Source organism: Cyanistes caeruleus, chromosome 1 (assembly GCF_971803275.1).
Source record: "Cyanistes caeruleus chromosome 1, bCyaCae1.hap1.1, whole genome shotgun sequence".
Taxonomy (NCBI): Eukaryota; Metazoa; Chordata; class Aves; order Passeriformes; family Paridae; genus Cyanistes; species Cyanistes caeruleus.
In genome coordinates, this window is record NC_141701.1 from 137871896 (window position 1) to 137889197 (window position 17302).

A 17302-nucleotide genomic window follows, 5' to 3' on the forward strand; every position below is an offset into this window, starting at 1 on the left:
TTGCCCTCTTTTCACAGTGTTTAATTTGATTCTGTGTCTTTTGTTCCCTTGCACAGAAAGGGACAGGGACGCCCAGACTGGGCTGTATTTGGCAGACTCACAGAACATAATGAGACGATACTGTTCAAAGAAAAATTTCTTGATTGGACAGAACTGAAGAAACTCAATGAGAAGAATTCTAGTGAATCCCTTCACCAGAAGGTGCATATAATAAGCATGCTAGGTATTTCAAACTAGATGACCTAGTTGGGATGGCAATCAGGGAATCTTGTACTCAAGGATCAAGAGGACATTTTTTTATCTTGTGGGCTTTGATGTAGGGGTCAGAACATCACCTCCTACAGTGAACCCAAAGAGTTGTTTTATATTACTATTATTTATAGATTATAATATAATAATATTTTATGTATTGTTTTTATATACATTATGTATAAATATAATATTATACATTATTTCTTATTGTTATTTATATACAAGCCAGGTAGCTCAATGAGTACTGCTGAGGTGCCTTTGACAGGGTACCAAATGATGACAATGAGATAATAAAGTACTGCAATATGCAGGAGTCAAAATGTTTGACTGGAACTGTGGGGCAAGAAGAAGAAAATGCTGTGCTCAAAGAAATCTCTTCTGTGTGTTTTCTGACAGGAAGAATCCAGATCTGACTCTAAACCATATGATGTCATGCTAATGGTAGCTGTGCCTCAAACAGCTGTGGGCACAGTCTTGGATGGAATGAATATTGGCCGGGGCTATGGACTGGTAGAAGGAGAAGATGGGAGGCAGTTTGAAATTATCACTGCCTCTGTGGATGTCTGGCACATCCTGGAATTTGATTATAGTAGACTGCCTAAGCAAAGCATAGGGCAGTTTCATGAGGGAGACACATATGTGGTGAAGTGGAAGTACATGGTGAGCACTACAGGTTAGTGAACAATTCCATTTTATTCCATTTTATCCTTGCAGAACTGCAGCTAAAACTCCTGCTGTTAGCAGTGAGATCCAGACCTAGATTTCCATAAATATGAGACAGCTTGAAAAGTTAGGGATGCTAATTTAGCCTTCCTATGTCATTAAAAAATGAAGTTGTATATTTTGTTTAAAAGAAAGCAGTAGGAAATAAAGAAGTACTTATTTTTAATACACCAAATGTAATGCTGTCCATCTCTGCTTTTACTCACCATTGGTGGTGTACATGTTCAGAGGATAGTTTATTAAGCCAGAATTATGCCCACATCTTAATACCAAAATAACTAGGCAGCTGGACTAATGGCAGTCTGAATGTCTTGCAAGAGGCAAGGTAGGCTTAGCAACAAGAAAAACCTTGGCTGGTTATGGAGATCAGTAACAATGACAGGAAAAGCCCTTGCCAGCTCGTTGCCCTTGCTATCCTTTCTGCTGTTGCTGGAAACCCTTTGATCTGGATTTGAGGCTCAGCAGTGCTCTGACAAAGAGCCTGAGAGCAGCAGCTAAAGCCTAAGGACCAGGAGCTCCATAAGCCCATTGGAACTCTCCCCTTTGGCACTAAACTAAGAATAGGTGGGTTTTGTGGTAAGTTAAAGATAAATAGTCTAAAACTGATTGTTCCAAATAGCAGTATATTAAAGTCAACTGAAAGCACCATAACAGTTATACAGCTTCAGGCTTTTAGCCAAAAAAATGTAGGTAGGTCTTAGTCAGGATTGTTGAGATCAGATTCTGGCAAATCCAAGAAAAATACAAAAGCTTGTAAGTCTTGGGAGAAGTGGGTAACACTAGTACTGAACTGTAAACAGACTTCTGATTCAAATGGATGAAAACATATTCTATCACTCCAAAACAGAATAAATTTTTATGTAGGAGGCAGTACTTTTATGGGCTGAATGTACAGATAAGAATGAAACCCATAAATTTTAGAAGTGAGTAGTGGTTTGAGAATTCTCAACTTGAAAAAAACAGGATGCTTTCTCCTAAGTGTTTCAGTTGGATGTTGCTCAGCACTGCTGGAATCAAGGCAGACATTTTAACATTTTTTAAAAAATCTGTTTTAAAACTCTTGGGTTTTTTAAGTCTTTGGTTTAATTCTACGTGTTTATTCTCTATTCACTGGAAAGAGTGCAATATTCTGTAAGTGGCTGTGTTGTGAATTTCACTTGGTGTAAACATTATTTGCTTATCATAACAACTAAATACCAATTCTTAAGGAAAAAAAAAAAAAAGCAGCTGCTCTCTCTTGCTGCCAAACAGTTTGTTATGTGGAAAATGAGCCATAATGCACTCTTCTGGTAACATTACTGGACATACCATTTTACATGCAAATTGTCTCAAATGTTGTCAGTTATTTTTCTCCAGATAGTACCAGGTCTTTCTACATCTTTTTCTCCAATCAACACAGGCATCTCTGCCTTTGGGCTTACATCCACCTGAGGAGACAATGCCAGCTCTGCACAGGGACCCTCTGGCTTGAAGACCTAATGTTCTTTCAATTGCACATTTTTTCTTTCCTGTTCTGGATGGGATAGTGCTGAGCTGGCAGATGAGATTAAACCATGTGCTTTTTAAACCTATAGCCAGAGTACTTTCTTCAGCATGTGCTCTCTGTTTCACAGTTGGAAGCAGACAAAAAGGAGAGCAACAAGTACGGGCTGTTGGAAAAGAGAAATGCGTGTATTTCTTTTGGCAAGGAAGGCACTCCACAGTGAGTGAGAAAGGAACATCAGCGCTCATGACAGTGGAACTTGATGAAGAGAGAGGAGCACAGGTGAGCTTTCTAGATGGCAGACCTGGTAAGATTTGCCTGTCTGGGTAGCCATGAACAGTAAACAGGAATGATCTTTTTTACTTCCTCCCTTTCTGTAAACATGTTCTTGCCATTACAAATAGTCAGACCTCAAAATTACTTTTGACATTATTCCAACTGCCAGAGACACATAAGCTCCTTTATGGATTGTCATTCCCAAATGCTGCTTCTAAGGATATTTCTGAAAAAGGCTGAAGAAGAAGGTCTTTCCTCCCTTCCCTGCCGGTGAAGCACAGTTACACAGATTCATGCTGTCCTCTCAAGTACATGTTCAGATAGCAGGACTGTCTTCCTAGTGTTAAGGAGAAGCACTTTTCCACAGGCCAAGGCAAAAAAATACATTGAAATTTTCAATTTGCTTACTCTGTAATTACTTACTAATTGCGTTGTTTGCAGAGATTCTGGCAAATGCAGTTTGAAGCTGAGAGAACCAGCTTGTTTGCTTTGTCTTTAGGCAGACTTGGGCTTGCTGTGGCTTCACTGTTACCAGCATACAAGATGGGTGGTTTAAAGTTAGTTTCTGTACCTTGATCCTGCTTTAGTTAGTTTTTTAACAACAGCATAGAAATAACCAGCAAGACAAGAGTTCATAAAGGAGAAATGTAAGAGTGTGAGAGTCTCTGCAACATAGCTGGTTTAGGAATTTGACTATGTCCAAATGCAATGTTTAGTGAGCAAAGAACATGCATGTTATCACAGAAATCTTAATTTAATTTAATTTAATTTCATATCTTTAGTTCCTATGTTATCTCCATAATGGTTTCAGTGAACATTGATCACGGTGGACAGGTTATGTAAAAATTCATAAAATTCAAAAAATGGTTAGTTTAAACCAATTTAAATTAAAGTCCATTTGGTATTCCATTATCCTCTTAAACTCAATTGCTGGATTCCAGCTAGAGGTTTCTTTTAATAGGCCACATATGGAACCCATTGCACACTGATATATGGTAATTTAAACAATAGTCAGCAGTTGTAAAGTAGAAGGAAAGCCATCTTCGTGGGTGGCCATAACTATATAATTTTTAATAATCCATAGAGGCCACTTTTCATGAGTCTGTATACTTGCTTTATTTTTTTACTGAAGAGTGGTGTTTTCAATTTCCAGGTACAAGTGCTTCAAGGGAAAGAACCACCATGCTTCTTGCAGTGTTTCCAAGGAGGGATGATTGTGCATGCTGGAAGAAGGGAAGAGGAAGAAGAAAATGCACAAAGTAAATTATTGTTAGTTAAGAGTTTCTGCCCCAAAATCCTTATTTAGCTGTTGTGGAGGGCTTTATATTCAATTACCATACTCTGTAGAAAAGAAAAATTAATGCCATGAAACCTTGAGACAGCTTTGCAATACTTTGTTTCAAGGTACCCTTTTTCTTTTTTGAGCAGAGAATGGGTTTTGTCACCCTAGAGCATGCTGACTTGATTGTATTGATGCACATACAATTTTTTTTAGTTTGGTTTTACTTAAGCCAAGTGCCCATTTGCTTTGAAGTAGGTTCTTTTCTACACAGTCTGGGAAAGAAAAGTGTTTTTATGATCAGTTCTGCTCCAAAGAAAGCTCTAAGCTTTTATTACCCAATCATTGCTTTTTGTAACCTATTCCTTGAATGCAGTCTTGGAGGTAGGAGAATTTCAATGGAAGTGTAGCTTGGAGATGTTCCAGTTTTCACTTGACTGTGACCTTATGTTCCTAAGGTGCAGAAGGGAAGAGGAGCTGAATAGGAGGAATTCTGTGTTTGTTTCCCTTCTTCACCACATAAAGCAGCAGAATTTGACTCTTCTGCTCTGTTAAGCTCTTCAGCTCTCAGTACTTGCACCCTTGTAGCAAGGTTTTAGAAGGCATATTTTCTGCACAGGGTTTCTGAAGTAATGTTAGCCAAACCTGGTGCTTAGCTAGTTCATTCTGTGACAAGTAGGCATGCAGTATGAGAACAGCTGTTCCAAAGCAGAGGTTATGAATTTTCAGTCCCATGTGATTTTCTAATAGTGCTGCTCTGTTCCTGTCTCCTTCAGGTGACTGGAGGCTTTATTGCGTGCGAGGAGAAGTTCCCAATGAAGGAAACTTACTTGAAGTAGCATGTCACTGCAGCAGCCTGCGTTCCAGGACATCCATGATTGTCCTTAATATCAACAAAGCTCTCATCTACCTGTGGCATGGCTGCAAAGCACAGTCTCACACCAAAGATGTAGGAAGAACAGCAGCCAATAAAATAAAAGAACAGTGAGTCTCTGACCTATATTTTGGAGATGATTATATAGACTACCAATTTACTTGAAGTAGTCTTACTCAAAATTTGAAATTAATAAAGCTGTCCTCTAAGTACAAATGCAGCATGTGCATGCTTAGTCAGGAAGAGGAGTGAAGGTTGGTTGGTTTGGTAGAGTGGAGAAAACTCATATCCTGTAATTACTTTCACTGAAGGTCAAGTGCATTTATTAATAGACTCATAGAATGTTTTGAATTGAAGAGTGGAAGACCTCAAAGACCATGTCATTCCAGTCCCCCTGCCATGGACAGAGAAACCTTCCACTAGACCACCTTGCTCAAAGCCCCATCCAATCTGGCCTTGAACACTTCCAGGGATGGGGCATCCACATTCTTCCTACTGTACTAGGAATTACAGTTTAATTACAGTTAAAACAAAGTCATTTTCCATTTGGAGTGAGATGCTAAACATCTGAATAGCAAATTAGGTAGGAGGTAGGTAGGAGGATTAAAATCTAGCCTTGTGAATAAAGAGGAAGAGGAAATTAACTTGGGAAAGCATGCAAGGCGGACAGCAGCCTACAAAAACAGCCAGTGAGAATCCCTACTGAGAACTCATGTGAGCATCTCCTTCACTCTAGAAATGTGATCCAAATGATACAAGAATAGCTGTTGAAATTCCCTGTCTTTTTTTTTGATAATTTTTCAAAGTGCCTGTGCTGGCATGAAGTCCACAACAAACCTTTAGGGTACTTTTGGGGTCCACTAATGCGAGTGGACAGCAGGTTTGTGTTAGTTGTGTTTGGGGCAGGAACACCGAGTTCACTCTTTCTTTGTGTTTCGTAGGTGTCCTCTGGAGGCAGGGCTGCACAGCAGCAGCAAGGTGACAATTCATGAATGTGATGAAGGGTCAGAGCCCTTGGGATTCTGGGACGCACTGGGGAGGAGAGATCGGAAGGCCTATGATTGCATGTTGCAAGGTAGACCTGCCTTCCTGGCTTTGGCACTCGCATTTTACTTCACTGGTCTACAGAGCTGTCAGATTTAATGTAAAGTTTGTGAAGAACTTTTTGGTAGTTGAGTTCTTCAGAGAAATGCTTCCAAATATTTTACTGAGTTAATACTGTTCTAGAAGGAAAGTACTGGAAAACCAAGTGTTTAATTTTGTTCTCCCCTGCTTGTGCTGGCCCTTTGTATTCGGGAAGCACAGAGCAATAGTTAACACTGTTACCAGTATATTTTGCTTCTCTTCTGAAGGGATTTAAGCGGCAGTTCTGCACACATTCCCATCCAGCCTTTGCTTTGAAACTGCCAACAGAGGTAGCAGGGGAATTGATTTACCAAGTGGAAAATTTGTCAGCTAACTCTGAGATGGGTTTGCTTCACTTAAGCTGCAAAACAGCCAGTTATGAAATGGCTGATAGTAACTAACCAGGACCGGATTCAGACTGACAGCAGCCAGCCGCTCAGCTCTACTTCTTTACAGCTGTTGCTAGTCCCTCAAGACATCTGGTTGTCTTTCCTGATTTTTCAAAACCCAGAAAACTTACAGTCACTTTTTAAGTGTATTGTTAGTTTTTGTAATTAAGTCTAACATATTTTTTTTGTGACTCTTCCTAATTTTTGTTCTTTAAAGATCCTGGAAAGTTTAATTTCACACCCCGCCTGTTCAGCCTCAGTAGTTCATCAGGAGAATTCTCAGCCACTGAGTATGTTTACCCTTCAAGAGACCCTGCTGTCATCAATTCCATGCCATTCTTGCAAGAGGATCTTTACACTGCCCCACAGCCAGGTATGTGCTTTAAAATACTTAAGCAACAAGAAAACAGATGACTAAATCCTACATCGGGCAGTGTCTCAGTAATTGTAAGCACTTTTAATTTGATATATCACAGGAAAATATGTGCATGTGATGCTTATGCAGTACTAAGCAATAACAGTAATTTTTCCATGATGAAGATGCTGAGAAATAATCAAGTGTATGTATGTATCCCAGAAGCTTGCTGTAAAAATACATTGTTTATATCAGAGAATCAAAGTCCAGCTGAAGTTTAGCCAGGTGATTAACAAAAGGGACTGGTTAGATGTGAAATGATCCTGTTGTGATGCAGACAAGCATATAAGACTGGGGTTGTTTAGAGGATTACAAAACTAATAAGTGGCTAATGATGGATTTGTTATTTTCTGACTGTGTAGCACTCTTCCTTGTTGACAATCACCATGAAGTGTACCTATGGCAAGGCTGGTGGCCTGTGGAGAACAAAATCACTGGATCAGCTCGAATCAGGTGGGCTACAGACAGGAAATGCGCCATGGAGACAGTGCTCCGGTACTGCAAAGGTAACAGACTGCTGTGCCTGACTGCTCTGAGTGTGTCACACCTGTCCATGCCTTCTATCCTGAGCTGAAAGGTGCTCCCCCAATGCTATCAATAAACATCAGTTTATTTAATGATAAATTCTCCACTCTTTCTTAGCAAAACATTTGTCTAGTAACAGCATTGTTCCGAAATTGCCAAGATTCTCTGCTGACTCCACTCTCAGTGGAAAGCCTTTATATAAAATGTGTTACACCTCAGAATCACAAGTTAACAGTTTAAACATTCTCACTTAAGAGCCTTCAAGCTTAAGCTTGGTAGTTGGCAGGACACTTCTGCTAAGCATACAGAAGGTTTCATTTACCTGAATTTGGCTAATTTCAGACTATTACAGTCTGCTTACTCTAGTCTAAGTCTGTTTTTAGATAAGAAAGTCTCTTTAAGATAAGAAACACATTGGGTTAGAAGTAGCCATTGGGGATTTTCAACATATATGTTTTAATCTTTGCAGTCAGATACAGTAAAAGGCAGGTGTAAGAATACTGCAAAGCGTGTTAAAAGGTCCCATATTAATTAAAAAAGAAATGCTGGAAAATTTATTCTTTCTGCCTTAAACTGCTTCAGCTTTTCAGGAAAAAAAGTTAAATATCCTTAGGAGGTAACTTTGGATAGTGGGTGAGATTTCAAAATATTGTACTTTTTGTAATTTCTTTCTCTTTTTTTTGTATTTTGACTGTTTTTAGGAAAAAATGTAAAGAAGCCCCCAAAATCCTATCTAATTCATGCTGGCCTAGAGCCTCTGACGTTCACTAATATGTTCCCAAGTTGGGAGCACAGGGAAGACATTGCAGAGATCACAGAAATGGTAAATCTTTTCATTACATAATCTGTTTCCTATTGCTAGTAATTGTGTCTTTGTTGTCAGTAACATTGGTTGTTTCCACTGTCAAGCCCCAGGATCCAGAGGATAAACTTAGAAAGCACAAATTGGGAGTCTGCACAGGAAAAAAATGAACAGCTAAATTCTAAATTCTGACTGGGAATATGTATATCAGAGGCACTGCTGTTTTATTTTTCATGTAACTTCTCATTTTTTGTTAAAAACATAAGGGAAGTGTTACCTGAATCATCTCTTAGAAAGAGATGTGCTAGAGGTTGAGCTTAACAGAATAGCTGTTTTAGTCATGCAGCAATGATGCAGCAGTTCTGGTCTGTTCCCCACATTCGAAGTGCAGGGGAGCAAAACACCTCTCGAAGGATCAGCTGGCTCCAAGGGCTCTAACTTCCTCACCTGGGATTCAGAGTCACAGCCAAATTACATGAGGCTGCTTTAAAAGCTTCCAATGAAGGGGCATCTCAACACAATGACATTTTCTGTTTTGTAAGTCTTCTGCAGCCATCCATAGTAGGAAATGCTGGCTTCATGAGTAAACAGATTTCAGCCTTAAACTGAGATTCTGGGAGTACAGGATATCCTTCTGCTAAATGCAGACCAGTTTTTGGCTGTGAAATTGTTGTAGGGCAGGTCTGTTGGCCTGTGTGCACATTTGGACATACAGCTTTGTGCTCAGGCAGGGCAGGTTATCCCATGCCATCTGCAGATGGCCATTGGCACAGTTGATGGTTTCAGCGTTGTGATCCTATTCTCTTCTTTTCTCCTTCCAGGATGCTGATGTTTCTAATCAGATAATACTTGTAGAGGATGTGCTGGCCAAGCTGTGTAAAACAGTGTATCCATTAGCAGATCTCTTAGCTAGGCCTCTGCCTGAGGGAGTTGATCCACTGAAGCTTGAAATTTACCTTTCAGATGAGGACTTTGAGGTAAGGAGAGAATAGGTGCACTGTTAACTCTGTGCATCTATGCCTAACCATGCAAGAAAGTAATTTGCTGTTTGTGCTACTCATCAGTTGTTTTTGCTAATAGTACATCCTCTCATTTTAAATGCAGGTTGCATTAGAGATGACAAGAGAGGAGTACAATGCACTGCCATCTTGGAAGCAGGTTAACCTGAAGAAGGCAAAAGGACTTTTCTAAGCTGTGTTTATGGGCATGAGCACTAAAGGGATGTCCACTCTCACTTTCTATGTCCTTTAGAAGAATTGTACCCTACATTTACAGAACAAATAAAAATAATCTGAAGTTATTAGTGACTACCTATCTGGAGGTGTGTAATATTATAATAAAAGGCCAAGAGAACTCTTTGAAAATGGAATTAAATTTTGACTCTTAAAGGTAATGTGTTTAAGCTCCGTTCTCCTATGCACTTAAACAGTAGCTTCTTGAGCTACTGCTGCAGGTGTCCTTTGGCTATATCCAATACTTGCCATTTTTGTTTCTAAAGAAGTTCTCTTTGTAAAGTGTTATTTTGTTAGTTTGTGGATTACAAAGAATTTATATTTATATAAACACATAGAACAAGTATGTATTTAACAATGCAATATATATTCACTTTCAAGACGTCCATGTCAAAACTACAGAAAAGTAGCTGGATGGCAGTTACTTTTACTGAATTAGCTATACCACCCATATGTATCTCCTTTGCATTCTGAAAAGTTTCTCTTTGCAATAGTTAATAATTGTTCTCAGTGCTGCTTCAGGTGCTAAACCGAACAAAGCGTTTGTATTTATAGCGTGGATTTCTTGAGAAACGATGCAAATCAACCTTTATACTTTATTATCCAAAAATGTATAGTGCCTTGTTTTTTGTGTACAGTTTATATACAAAAAAAAAAAAGATTGGTCTGCATTTTGAAGATGGCTTAGAACAGTCTTCTATGTTACTTTTATAATAGTAGAAATAAAAACATCTCAGTTTCTAATACTTGTTGTAAACATTAAACATGTCTTTTGTGATATAAGAACCGAAAGTAAAAAGCTTCTGAATAAACTCTTAGTGATGCTCTGACTTGTCATTAATTTGTACTGTAATCTGTATTAGCATTGGAACCTTCCATAACATAGTATTTTCTCAAAATATTTTAACCTTAGATGTCTGTGGGTGTTGTACAGAGTTATAATTTGAGAAGCAGATAATGTAGAAAATAATCAATGTATGAGATAAAGTTGGGGAAAACTTTAAAGCTGAATGATGGAACATGTAAGTCACACAACTCTGTATTCTTTGGATTTCCCTGTTTTATATATGAAACCAAAATTATTATGCTGGTTTTCAAAATTTGAAAAAAATCTTTTCAACTTTTGTGCAATTGGGAGTAAAATTTGAATTGAAAATGAGCATTGTGTCCATTCTTTCAATAAGCACTGAAGATAAAATTGTTTTTACTCAGTCAGTTGGGTCACTGAATAGAATCTTCAAGTAAATATTTGCTAATGGTTTGAAATGTTTTTCAGGCATTTGGCATTTCTATAATAAGCTGTGTGGTTCTCCTCTGGTATCCTAGTGGGTTTCACATTTTCATTCCTGGCTTTCCTTCTGCCCTGAAACCATTTAGAGCTCCTCCTGGCTTGGGGGTGGTGCCTGTTGCTGTCCTTGTCACTCTCCTAGGCCTAGGGCCTTGAAGCAGGATTTTTGAATGTGTGAGGCATGGATTTCTGCAAGATCTGCAGTAAGTATTGCTCCATAGTTAAAGTGAATCCTGTTTTGACAGATGGCTTGGTAAGCTGTAATCAAGTCTTATAGTAAATGAATTCAAAACTTAGAAATACACAAGTACTATTCACCTGACATGAGATTTTACAGGTGAATTTTCAGCACTGGAGTATTTCCTTTCATGTACTGGTTTCTGTCAAGAACTGAAATGAAAATGTTAGGAACAGTATTCAGAGCCAGAATGCTTCTTACATAGACGCCAGCAAAAAACTGTTTAGATGCCAGTTCCTCAGAGGTCCTGAACTGTTAGTTTGAAAATGCAGGGCTTTATAGTGACAAATTTATTTTTCAAGCACTGAGATGTTTCCAAAGTCACTACATATTCATGCAAGTATTTTTGCACCCATATATTTTCCTCTTTCACCCTCTCTGGTGATAAAATCAAGCAGGAATTAGGTTTTGATTATTCATGTTCAGTCTGTATCATGAGGGTAGCAGATTCCTCTGTTTTGATTTTTCTCTCCAACAGAGAGCTGATTTGCATAGCATGATTGACCTTGTTTTTCCCTCTGACAGGGTAGTATCATTTGCTTTTGTTCCTTGAAAGCATTATCAGTCCTTCAAGTGCTGCTGAAGGGCAACATTCACCCACCTCTAAAGCCTTCAGAATCTCAGCTGAAAGACAAGAAGAGCCAGCGAGGAGACCATAGGCACTGAAACTGTTGCCAGATCTCAGAATTCCTGTAAATTTTACACTATTTCATATCTAATGGCCCAGTTCCATGAACCAGGACACAGAACCCAACTTTCTAACTGGGTGCTTTGCTCATAACATTGCCCAGGAAAGCTTTAAGATTTTGCAGAAAATACTTTATTATCCATTATATACTTGTTACTTACCAAAATGCTTTCCTGAAATGTGAAGCTGACAACAGAAAGCAAATCAGTGCAAGGCCTTAGGCAGACCTGTAGATTATGCTTTAACCTTCTGCTACCTTACCTCTCCACTACAGACATGCCATTTATGGCAAATTACAAAGGGCCATTAAAATATTTATGAACTGATTTTAGAGCCCTGCATGGGGAATAGAGCTGAAACATGTCTTGTCTGGGTAGGGGGACAGGGTTGGTTTGATTGCTTGCCTGGATTACCTGGTGTTCTCTGCTTTTTTCAAAGAGACACACAAGAACTCCATGTTTAGGCAAAGTTTCAGGTGTAGGGAGTCTGCACATGAAGAAAGGTAGTACATTGAACATGGAATTATGTGTTTTCTGTCAATTTCGTAGCTTTGAGGCATTGAGTCATGATTATATTTCTTACGGTTTAAAACTGCCCATCCTGACTCTTAAAAGTACTGTTCTTTGATTACACAATTATTCCTCCCCACATTTGTTAGCAAATGAAATGGGCTGGAAACGTGAATACATGAGTATGCCAAAAGAACAAATAAAACATTATGTCTGAAAAATCTGCTACCTCTATGCAGCAGCCAGAAGAGGAGAGAAAATGGGAAATAGGAAAAAGGAGAAAAAAACCAAAACTAATCTTTAATCATTTGGGAGAACTTTCTTCTGTCTACCACTGTTCCACCAGTCTCCCAAACAGGTACTTAGCTGAGGAGGAATCGTTGACCAATGTGCAGAACTGGTGAAAGCTGATTCTGAGCTTCTCTGAAAGCCTGTGGTGCTTTTGTGGAAAGGGGCAGTGGCAGGTTGCTGTGGTGAGTCCCAGTGTTTGCACAGCCCTGCTGGGACAGAGGTTTCAGCTGGTGGGACAGGTTCCCCACAGCATCAACCCTGCTTGGCTGCATTGGGGAAGAACAGTTTCACCAGTCTCTGCTTCTAATTCCCAGTCAATGTTTTCCTTTTGGATCAAGTAGTAGATGAGAAATAGCTCAAGTGCCTCCTTTCCACTGAGGCTCCAGTTCACCTGATGCACACTCCCAGTATGATGCTGGTTGCTAACAGCTGATGCTGCAGGGAATTCCCTTTTGGGCACAGGGTGAGGACTGAGCTCAGCCAGTCACTACTGGCTCTGAGGACACTTTCCTTCACACAGGGCAGCAGCATGGGGTTGACCATACAAGCCTGAGATGCTGCCCCAGGTAGATGAATGAACTTTCCTCCTCAGATTGGATTGGTGAATTGATGGGGATGAAGGGATTTGGGGTGCAGTGCTTGTTTTCTCTCCTCTGCTCTCATATGTATATACCCTGTAAGATTAATGCTGATTTGTGTTGTTTTCATGCAATTTGATTGGTGGAGTAAGAGGAGCACCTGGAAGAACAGCTAATCTGAGAATAACAGCTGATTGAAACTCCTGCTGCTATCAAGGTGAGGTAGTAGCTAAAACTGCCCAAACAACAGTCTAGAGGGTCAGTGCAGTTTCCTCATACTGGCTCTGTGGATAAGTTTTGTTGAAACCTGTCACTGTGGGATGGTGCTGTCACAGTGTTGGTTTTCCTCTATCTTAATTCAACAATCCTGGTCCTATAATAATAATAAAATATTTTAATATTTTTTCCTTCACAATAAGGTCTGTGTGTGTCGTACTGGCTTCTTGCTAGCAATATTTTTATGGGCACTGACTTCTGAGGTGGACAAGTACAAAACCTGTCTGTGGACAAAGGCACAGCCCAAGTAAGTACAACCAATTCCAGCAGAAGAGGGATGCAGCCACTTGTTTTGTGACTCACAGGTCCTCTTAAACTCTGTTTAGCAGCTCCAAGATCTTCTCTGTATTAAGAATGTTTCATGTGGGATTTTCCAGTTTGTGAGACTCAGAGGTAGAGTGAGAAATGTGGAGCTGTATGGCAGGATTTCACCAGCAGCCCTTTCTCACGGGTAGGACAGTCCTCTTCCATGTGTGTCTGCACTCTGGGGTCACCAAGAGCACTATGGGCCGGGAGCCAGTCATGCAGGGACTATTCCAAGAGCTGGAAAGCCACTGAAGAAACAAACGCAACCAACCCATAATGCTGCATGTTCTAGAGGTGGAGCTAAGTAAATCATTGTCTCTGTGTTCCTCCTAAAGTACAGCATATTTCAGAGGAATGGTGAAAAAGAAGGAGTACCATACACTCTGCACACCATCATGTTTCTGCAGCTGGTACTTTGCCTTTGGGTGCTCCCTGTCCTTTAATCCTTGGAGAATTGGTGCAGTATGCCCAAGTGCCCACACAGCAGGCACATGAGATCAGCAGCAGGGACTGCATCTTCACATTTTCATGTCAGATTTTGTACTCTTCACAAGGATGTACAACCCAAGGGGCAAAGATGTCCCCATTCTGTTTTTACAGCCACAGTCATAAGGGCAGCCCCATGACACATTCACATGCAGTCCTGATCCACTGACAGTTGCCCTCTTGGCAACAGAGTGCCACTTCTATAAAGCTTTGTAAATCACTCCTGCTCAGTGTAGCCTTTGGACTAGCAGAGAATGTATTTTCACTGCAAGGACCAGACTAGGCAAATTTCTTACAATCTGTTGCTAAAAGATGGCATATTTATGTATAAGAAACATTCTTTTTCTGCTCTCTTATTGCAGTAAGGAACTGGGGCATGTGAAGAAAACTCTCCTTTATCTGTTCAAGCAGAAGACAGAGTCAGTTCTAAAGATGCATGGTAAAAGGTACTGATTGTGCACCTGAGGTCCTTGGCTCTGCTACACATGCTGCACACACAGTCCAGGCCCTGTGCTGGCAAACCCTTGCAGTCATGCATTTCTACACTTGGCTCACCAAGCCAGCCAAGCTGGAAGAGGCCTTGAGGGGCTGCCTGCACCACAGCTGCAAATGTTGCCTAAACCACCCCAAAGTTCCACTCTCTCCTCTGCAGGGACCTGCCCATGGCATTGCCAAGTTACTGAACGAGAGAAAAGTCTTAGAGTGCATGCACTGCTGAAGGAGCAAGGAAAGTCAGGAGAAAGCAATCTTTAGTGACCCCATTTGCTATTTTACAAACTGATACCTGCTCGGCTTCATTTTTACACTTCCCGATCTCTCTCTGCAGCCTGTGTTCCAGGCTGTGCTAACCAGCACGTTCATTTTACAGTGGCAATTGCTGAGCCACCTGTGCTTCATAGCAGAACACTGATGTTTAATTCCTTTAATTTAGGTATGTGCTGTAAAAATTGTTAACTGTTTGCACATGTGGCTATTAATTGTCTTTAAGCAACCAGTAAACATATAACCTCAATACAATCACTACCCTCAGTTATGGCAACTGCCTGTTGTTGAAGGCATCTGCTTCCTACTCCCAGAATTGGATGTTGTATATAATAATGTTGTTGAAGTGGTAACACTTTATTATTAGTGCCTCTGTTTGCTCACTCTATACTTTATAAAGTGGTCATGACTTATAGAAGAAAAGTAATTGATTTGGCTTGGTTTATCTACAGAGGCCCAGGCAATATTTTATCATTTCACTTCGAAAGCTGTTTCTGAACTCAAGTCATTTATGTAAGTCATTTCCAAGTAAAATCTCTGCTAGTTCTAATGCTTTTTCTTTTTCCAACTCTGACTGCTACCCTCATTTCACTGAAGTTTTACAATTTAAATATGTGGGTGTTTTTTTAAACAATTCTAACTTTCATATTTGAGGAATATAATTGCTGGTACCTTGCTGTACAGTTTTAGGGGGTGTATTTCCCCCTACACCCACCCCACCACCACCACTCCAGTTCTTTCCAAGTGGTTTATTAATGATTTGGGAAATATGATTCTCTATTTCAGAAAAGATTTTGAAAATTTGGCTGCAAACCAGAAACAGAACCATACCACACCACACCAGTGCAATAAATACTAAGGAAGGTTGAACATTTCACAAAAGGAAAACTACCAGAAAGAGTTTGAGGTTTTGACTTCATCCAGAAGCCTCTGGTTTACTTCAGTACTAAAATTTCCAGCAAAACAGACTTAATTTTTGCAATGTTCTTTGTTTTTGATAGAGCTAAGCATTCTGCCAAAAATGCTTCTGGAGAGCAAAGATTTCCAACACAATCTCTGCAGTAACAGATGCAGGACTGAAGACTGGAAGTGACATGAAACATAGAAGGTCCAACCAAAATTACACTGGGCAGCAACAGGAATGAACTTTGAAAATCCCGAGTCTGAGCAATACAGGGTCAAGCTGGAGCCCTTCAGGAATGACCTATGAAGATGAGATACTCTGGAACGACCACTGGTCTTGGTTCCAGTTTGGACTGTAGAATACCTACAGGTTAAAATATGTGCAAAGACTTCATAAGGTGAGGCTTATGAAGAACCTGTATTGGTTGGACTAACAAGATACCACCTGTGTGTCCCAACACACCTCACTTGTTGATGTTCATACACCATAAGATCAAATGCTAGAAGAATATGTGGTTTTGTATTTTGAGGATCTGTTGTACCACATCTGCCTCATTTCTGGTGACACAGAAGAGGCAGTGGTCTGTGAGAGCTTGGCAGCAGCAGATTTATTTCCATGTTCTATCACAAGAATGAGATGGTCCTTATCAAACACAACCAAGTGTGGAAATGGAGCTTTTGGAAGCACATGCACTTGTGACCTCCCCACTCTGTCATAGGAGGGATCTGTTATAGGTTGGTTCTTTCTGAATCCTTCCCCTGTTTTAGCCAAACTCTTCCAGAAGAGTTGGAAAACCTTTAAAGCACCACTTCCCAAAGAAGAGACTGAGCCGTGTGTGGGAAAGCAGCCAGAGCCCAGGAAAAGCTGCTAGAGGATGTATGCTAATGAGGATACTGGTATATGTCCTGGTAGATGGGATAATGATTGAGCCTTCTTAGGTGGGAAGAGACGAGGAAAAACCATTGGAAAAGCGCCAGAACAGAGTAGTTAGAAGTTCTTTCATTTTGTATTATGAAGTGGCTGAAGACTGCCGGCCTTGTTTGAATTTAATGGGAGCTTGTCCTTGTCCCGTGTTCGTGCTGCATCACAGGAGTCACGGCCGTCGGATCCTGCGGGAGCAGGTGCCCGGCTGGGCGGATGAGCGGCTGCGGCACCACCCAGGTAACGCTGAGCACAGGCAGCGCAGGCGGGCAGGGCTGCTGCCCCGTCCCCGCCTCGGCTCACTCCGGGCTGCCTGGACCCTGACTGCCGTGACAGCATCATCCCCGTCGAGGCTCACCCCCTCCTCTGGCCGAACCCGAGCTGGACTCAGGTTGTTGTGTTGCCGCGGGGCACTTCACCGTGCCCCCTACCTGGCCAAGCGTTTGCAGGCGCCGGTGCAGGGCTGGGACGGGAACACCACAGGAACGCGGGACGAGCGCCTCTCGCAGCAGCACGGGGTCCGTGTTGCAGGGCTGAGCAGCCGATCGATCGGGCTGTGCACTGCCGGCCGCCCTTTCCCCTCATGCCTCCCCACAGCCCTGCAAGCAACTTCTGCCCCAGCGTTACGCCCCCGCGGGCCGCCTCAGCCCGGCCTCGGCTTCCCTCCTCTCTCTTTTCCT

General features: G+C 41.0%; 1 protein-coding gene across 50 annotated transcripts in view; it reads left to right on the forward strand.

Moving 5' to 3' along the window:
- Positions 1 to 10534, forward strand: part of SVIL (supervillin) — a 134464-nt gene extending 123930 nt beyond the window's left edge. For all 50 annotated transcript variants that reach the window (XM_086862445.1, XM_086862508.1, XM_086862303.1 and 47 more), the window contains 11 exons: positions 57 to 201; positions 649 to 925; positions 2589 to 2740; positions 3888 to 3993; positions 4790 to 4997; positions 5829 to 5962; positions 6619 to 6774; positions 7179 to 7322; positions 8043 to 8164; positions 8965 to 9120; positions 9248 to 10534. In XM_086862445.1, the coding sequence (XP_086718571.1) occupies positions 57 to 201; positions 649 to 925; positions 2589 to 2740; positions 3888 to 3993; positions 4790 to 4997; positions 5829 to 5962; positions 6619 to 6774; positions 7179 to 7322; positions 8043 to 8164; positions 8965 to 9120; positions 9248 to 9334 (1687 nt within the window). In that variant the 3' untranslated portion in view covers positions 9335 to 10534. The remainder of the gene's footprint in view (positions 1 to 56; positions 202 to 648; positions 926 to 2588; positions 2741 to 3887; positions 3994 to 4789; positions 4998 to 5828; positions 5963 to 6618; positions 6775 to 7178; positions 7323 to 8042; positions 8165 to 8964; positions 9121 to 9247) is intronic.
- The last annotated feature ends 6768 nt before the right edge of the window (positions 10535 to 17302 follow it).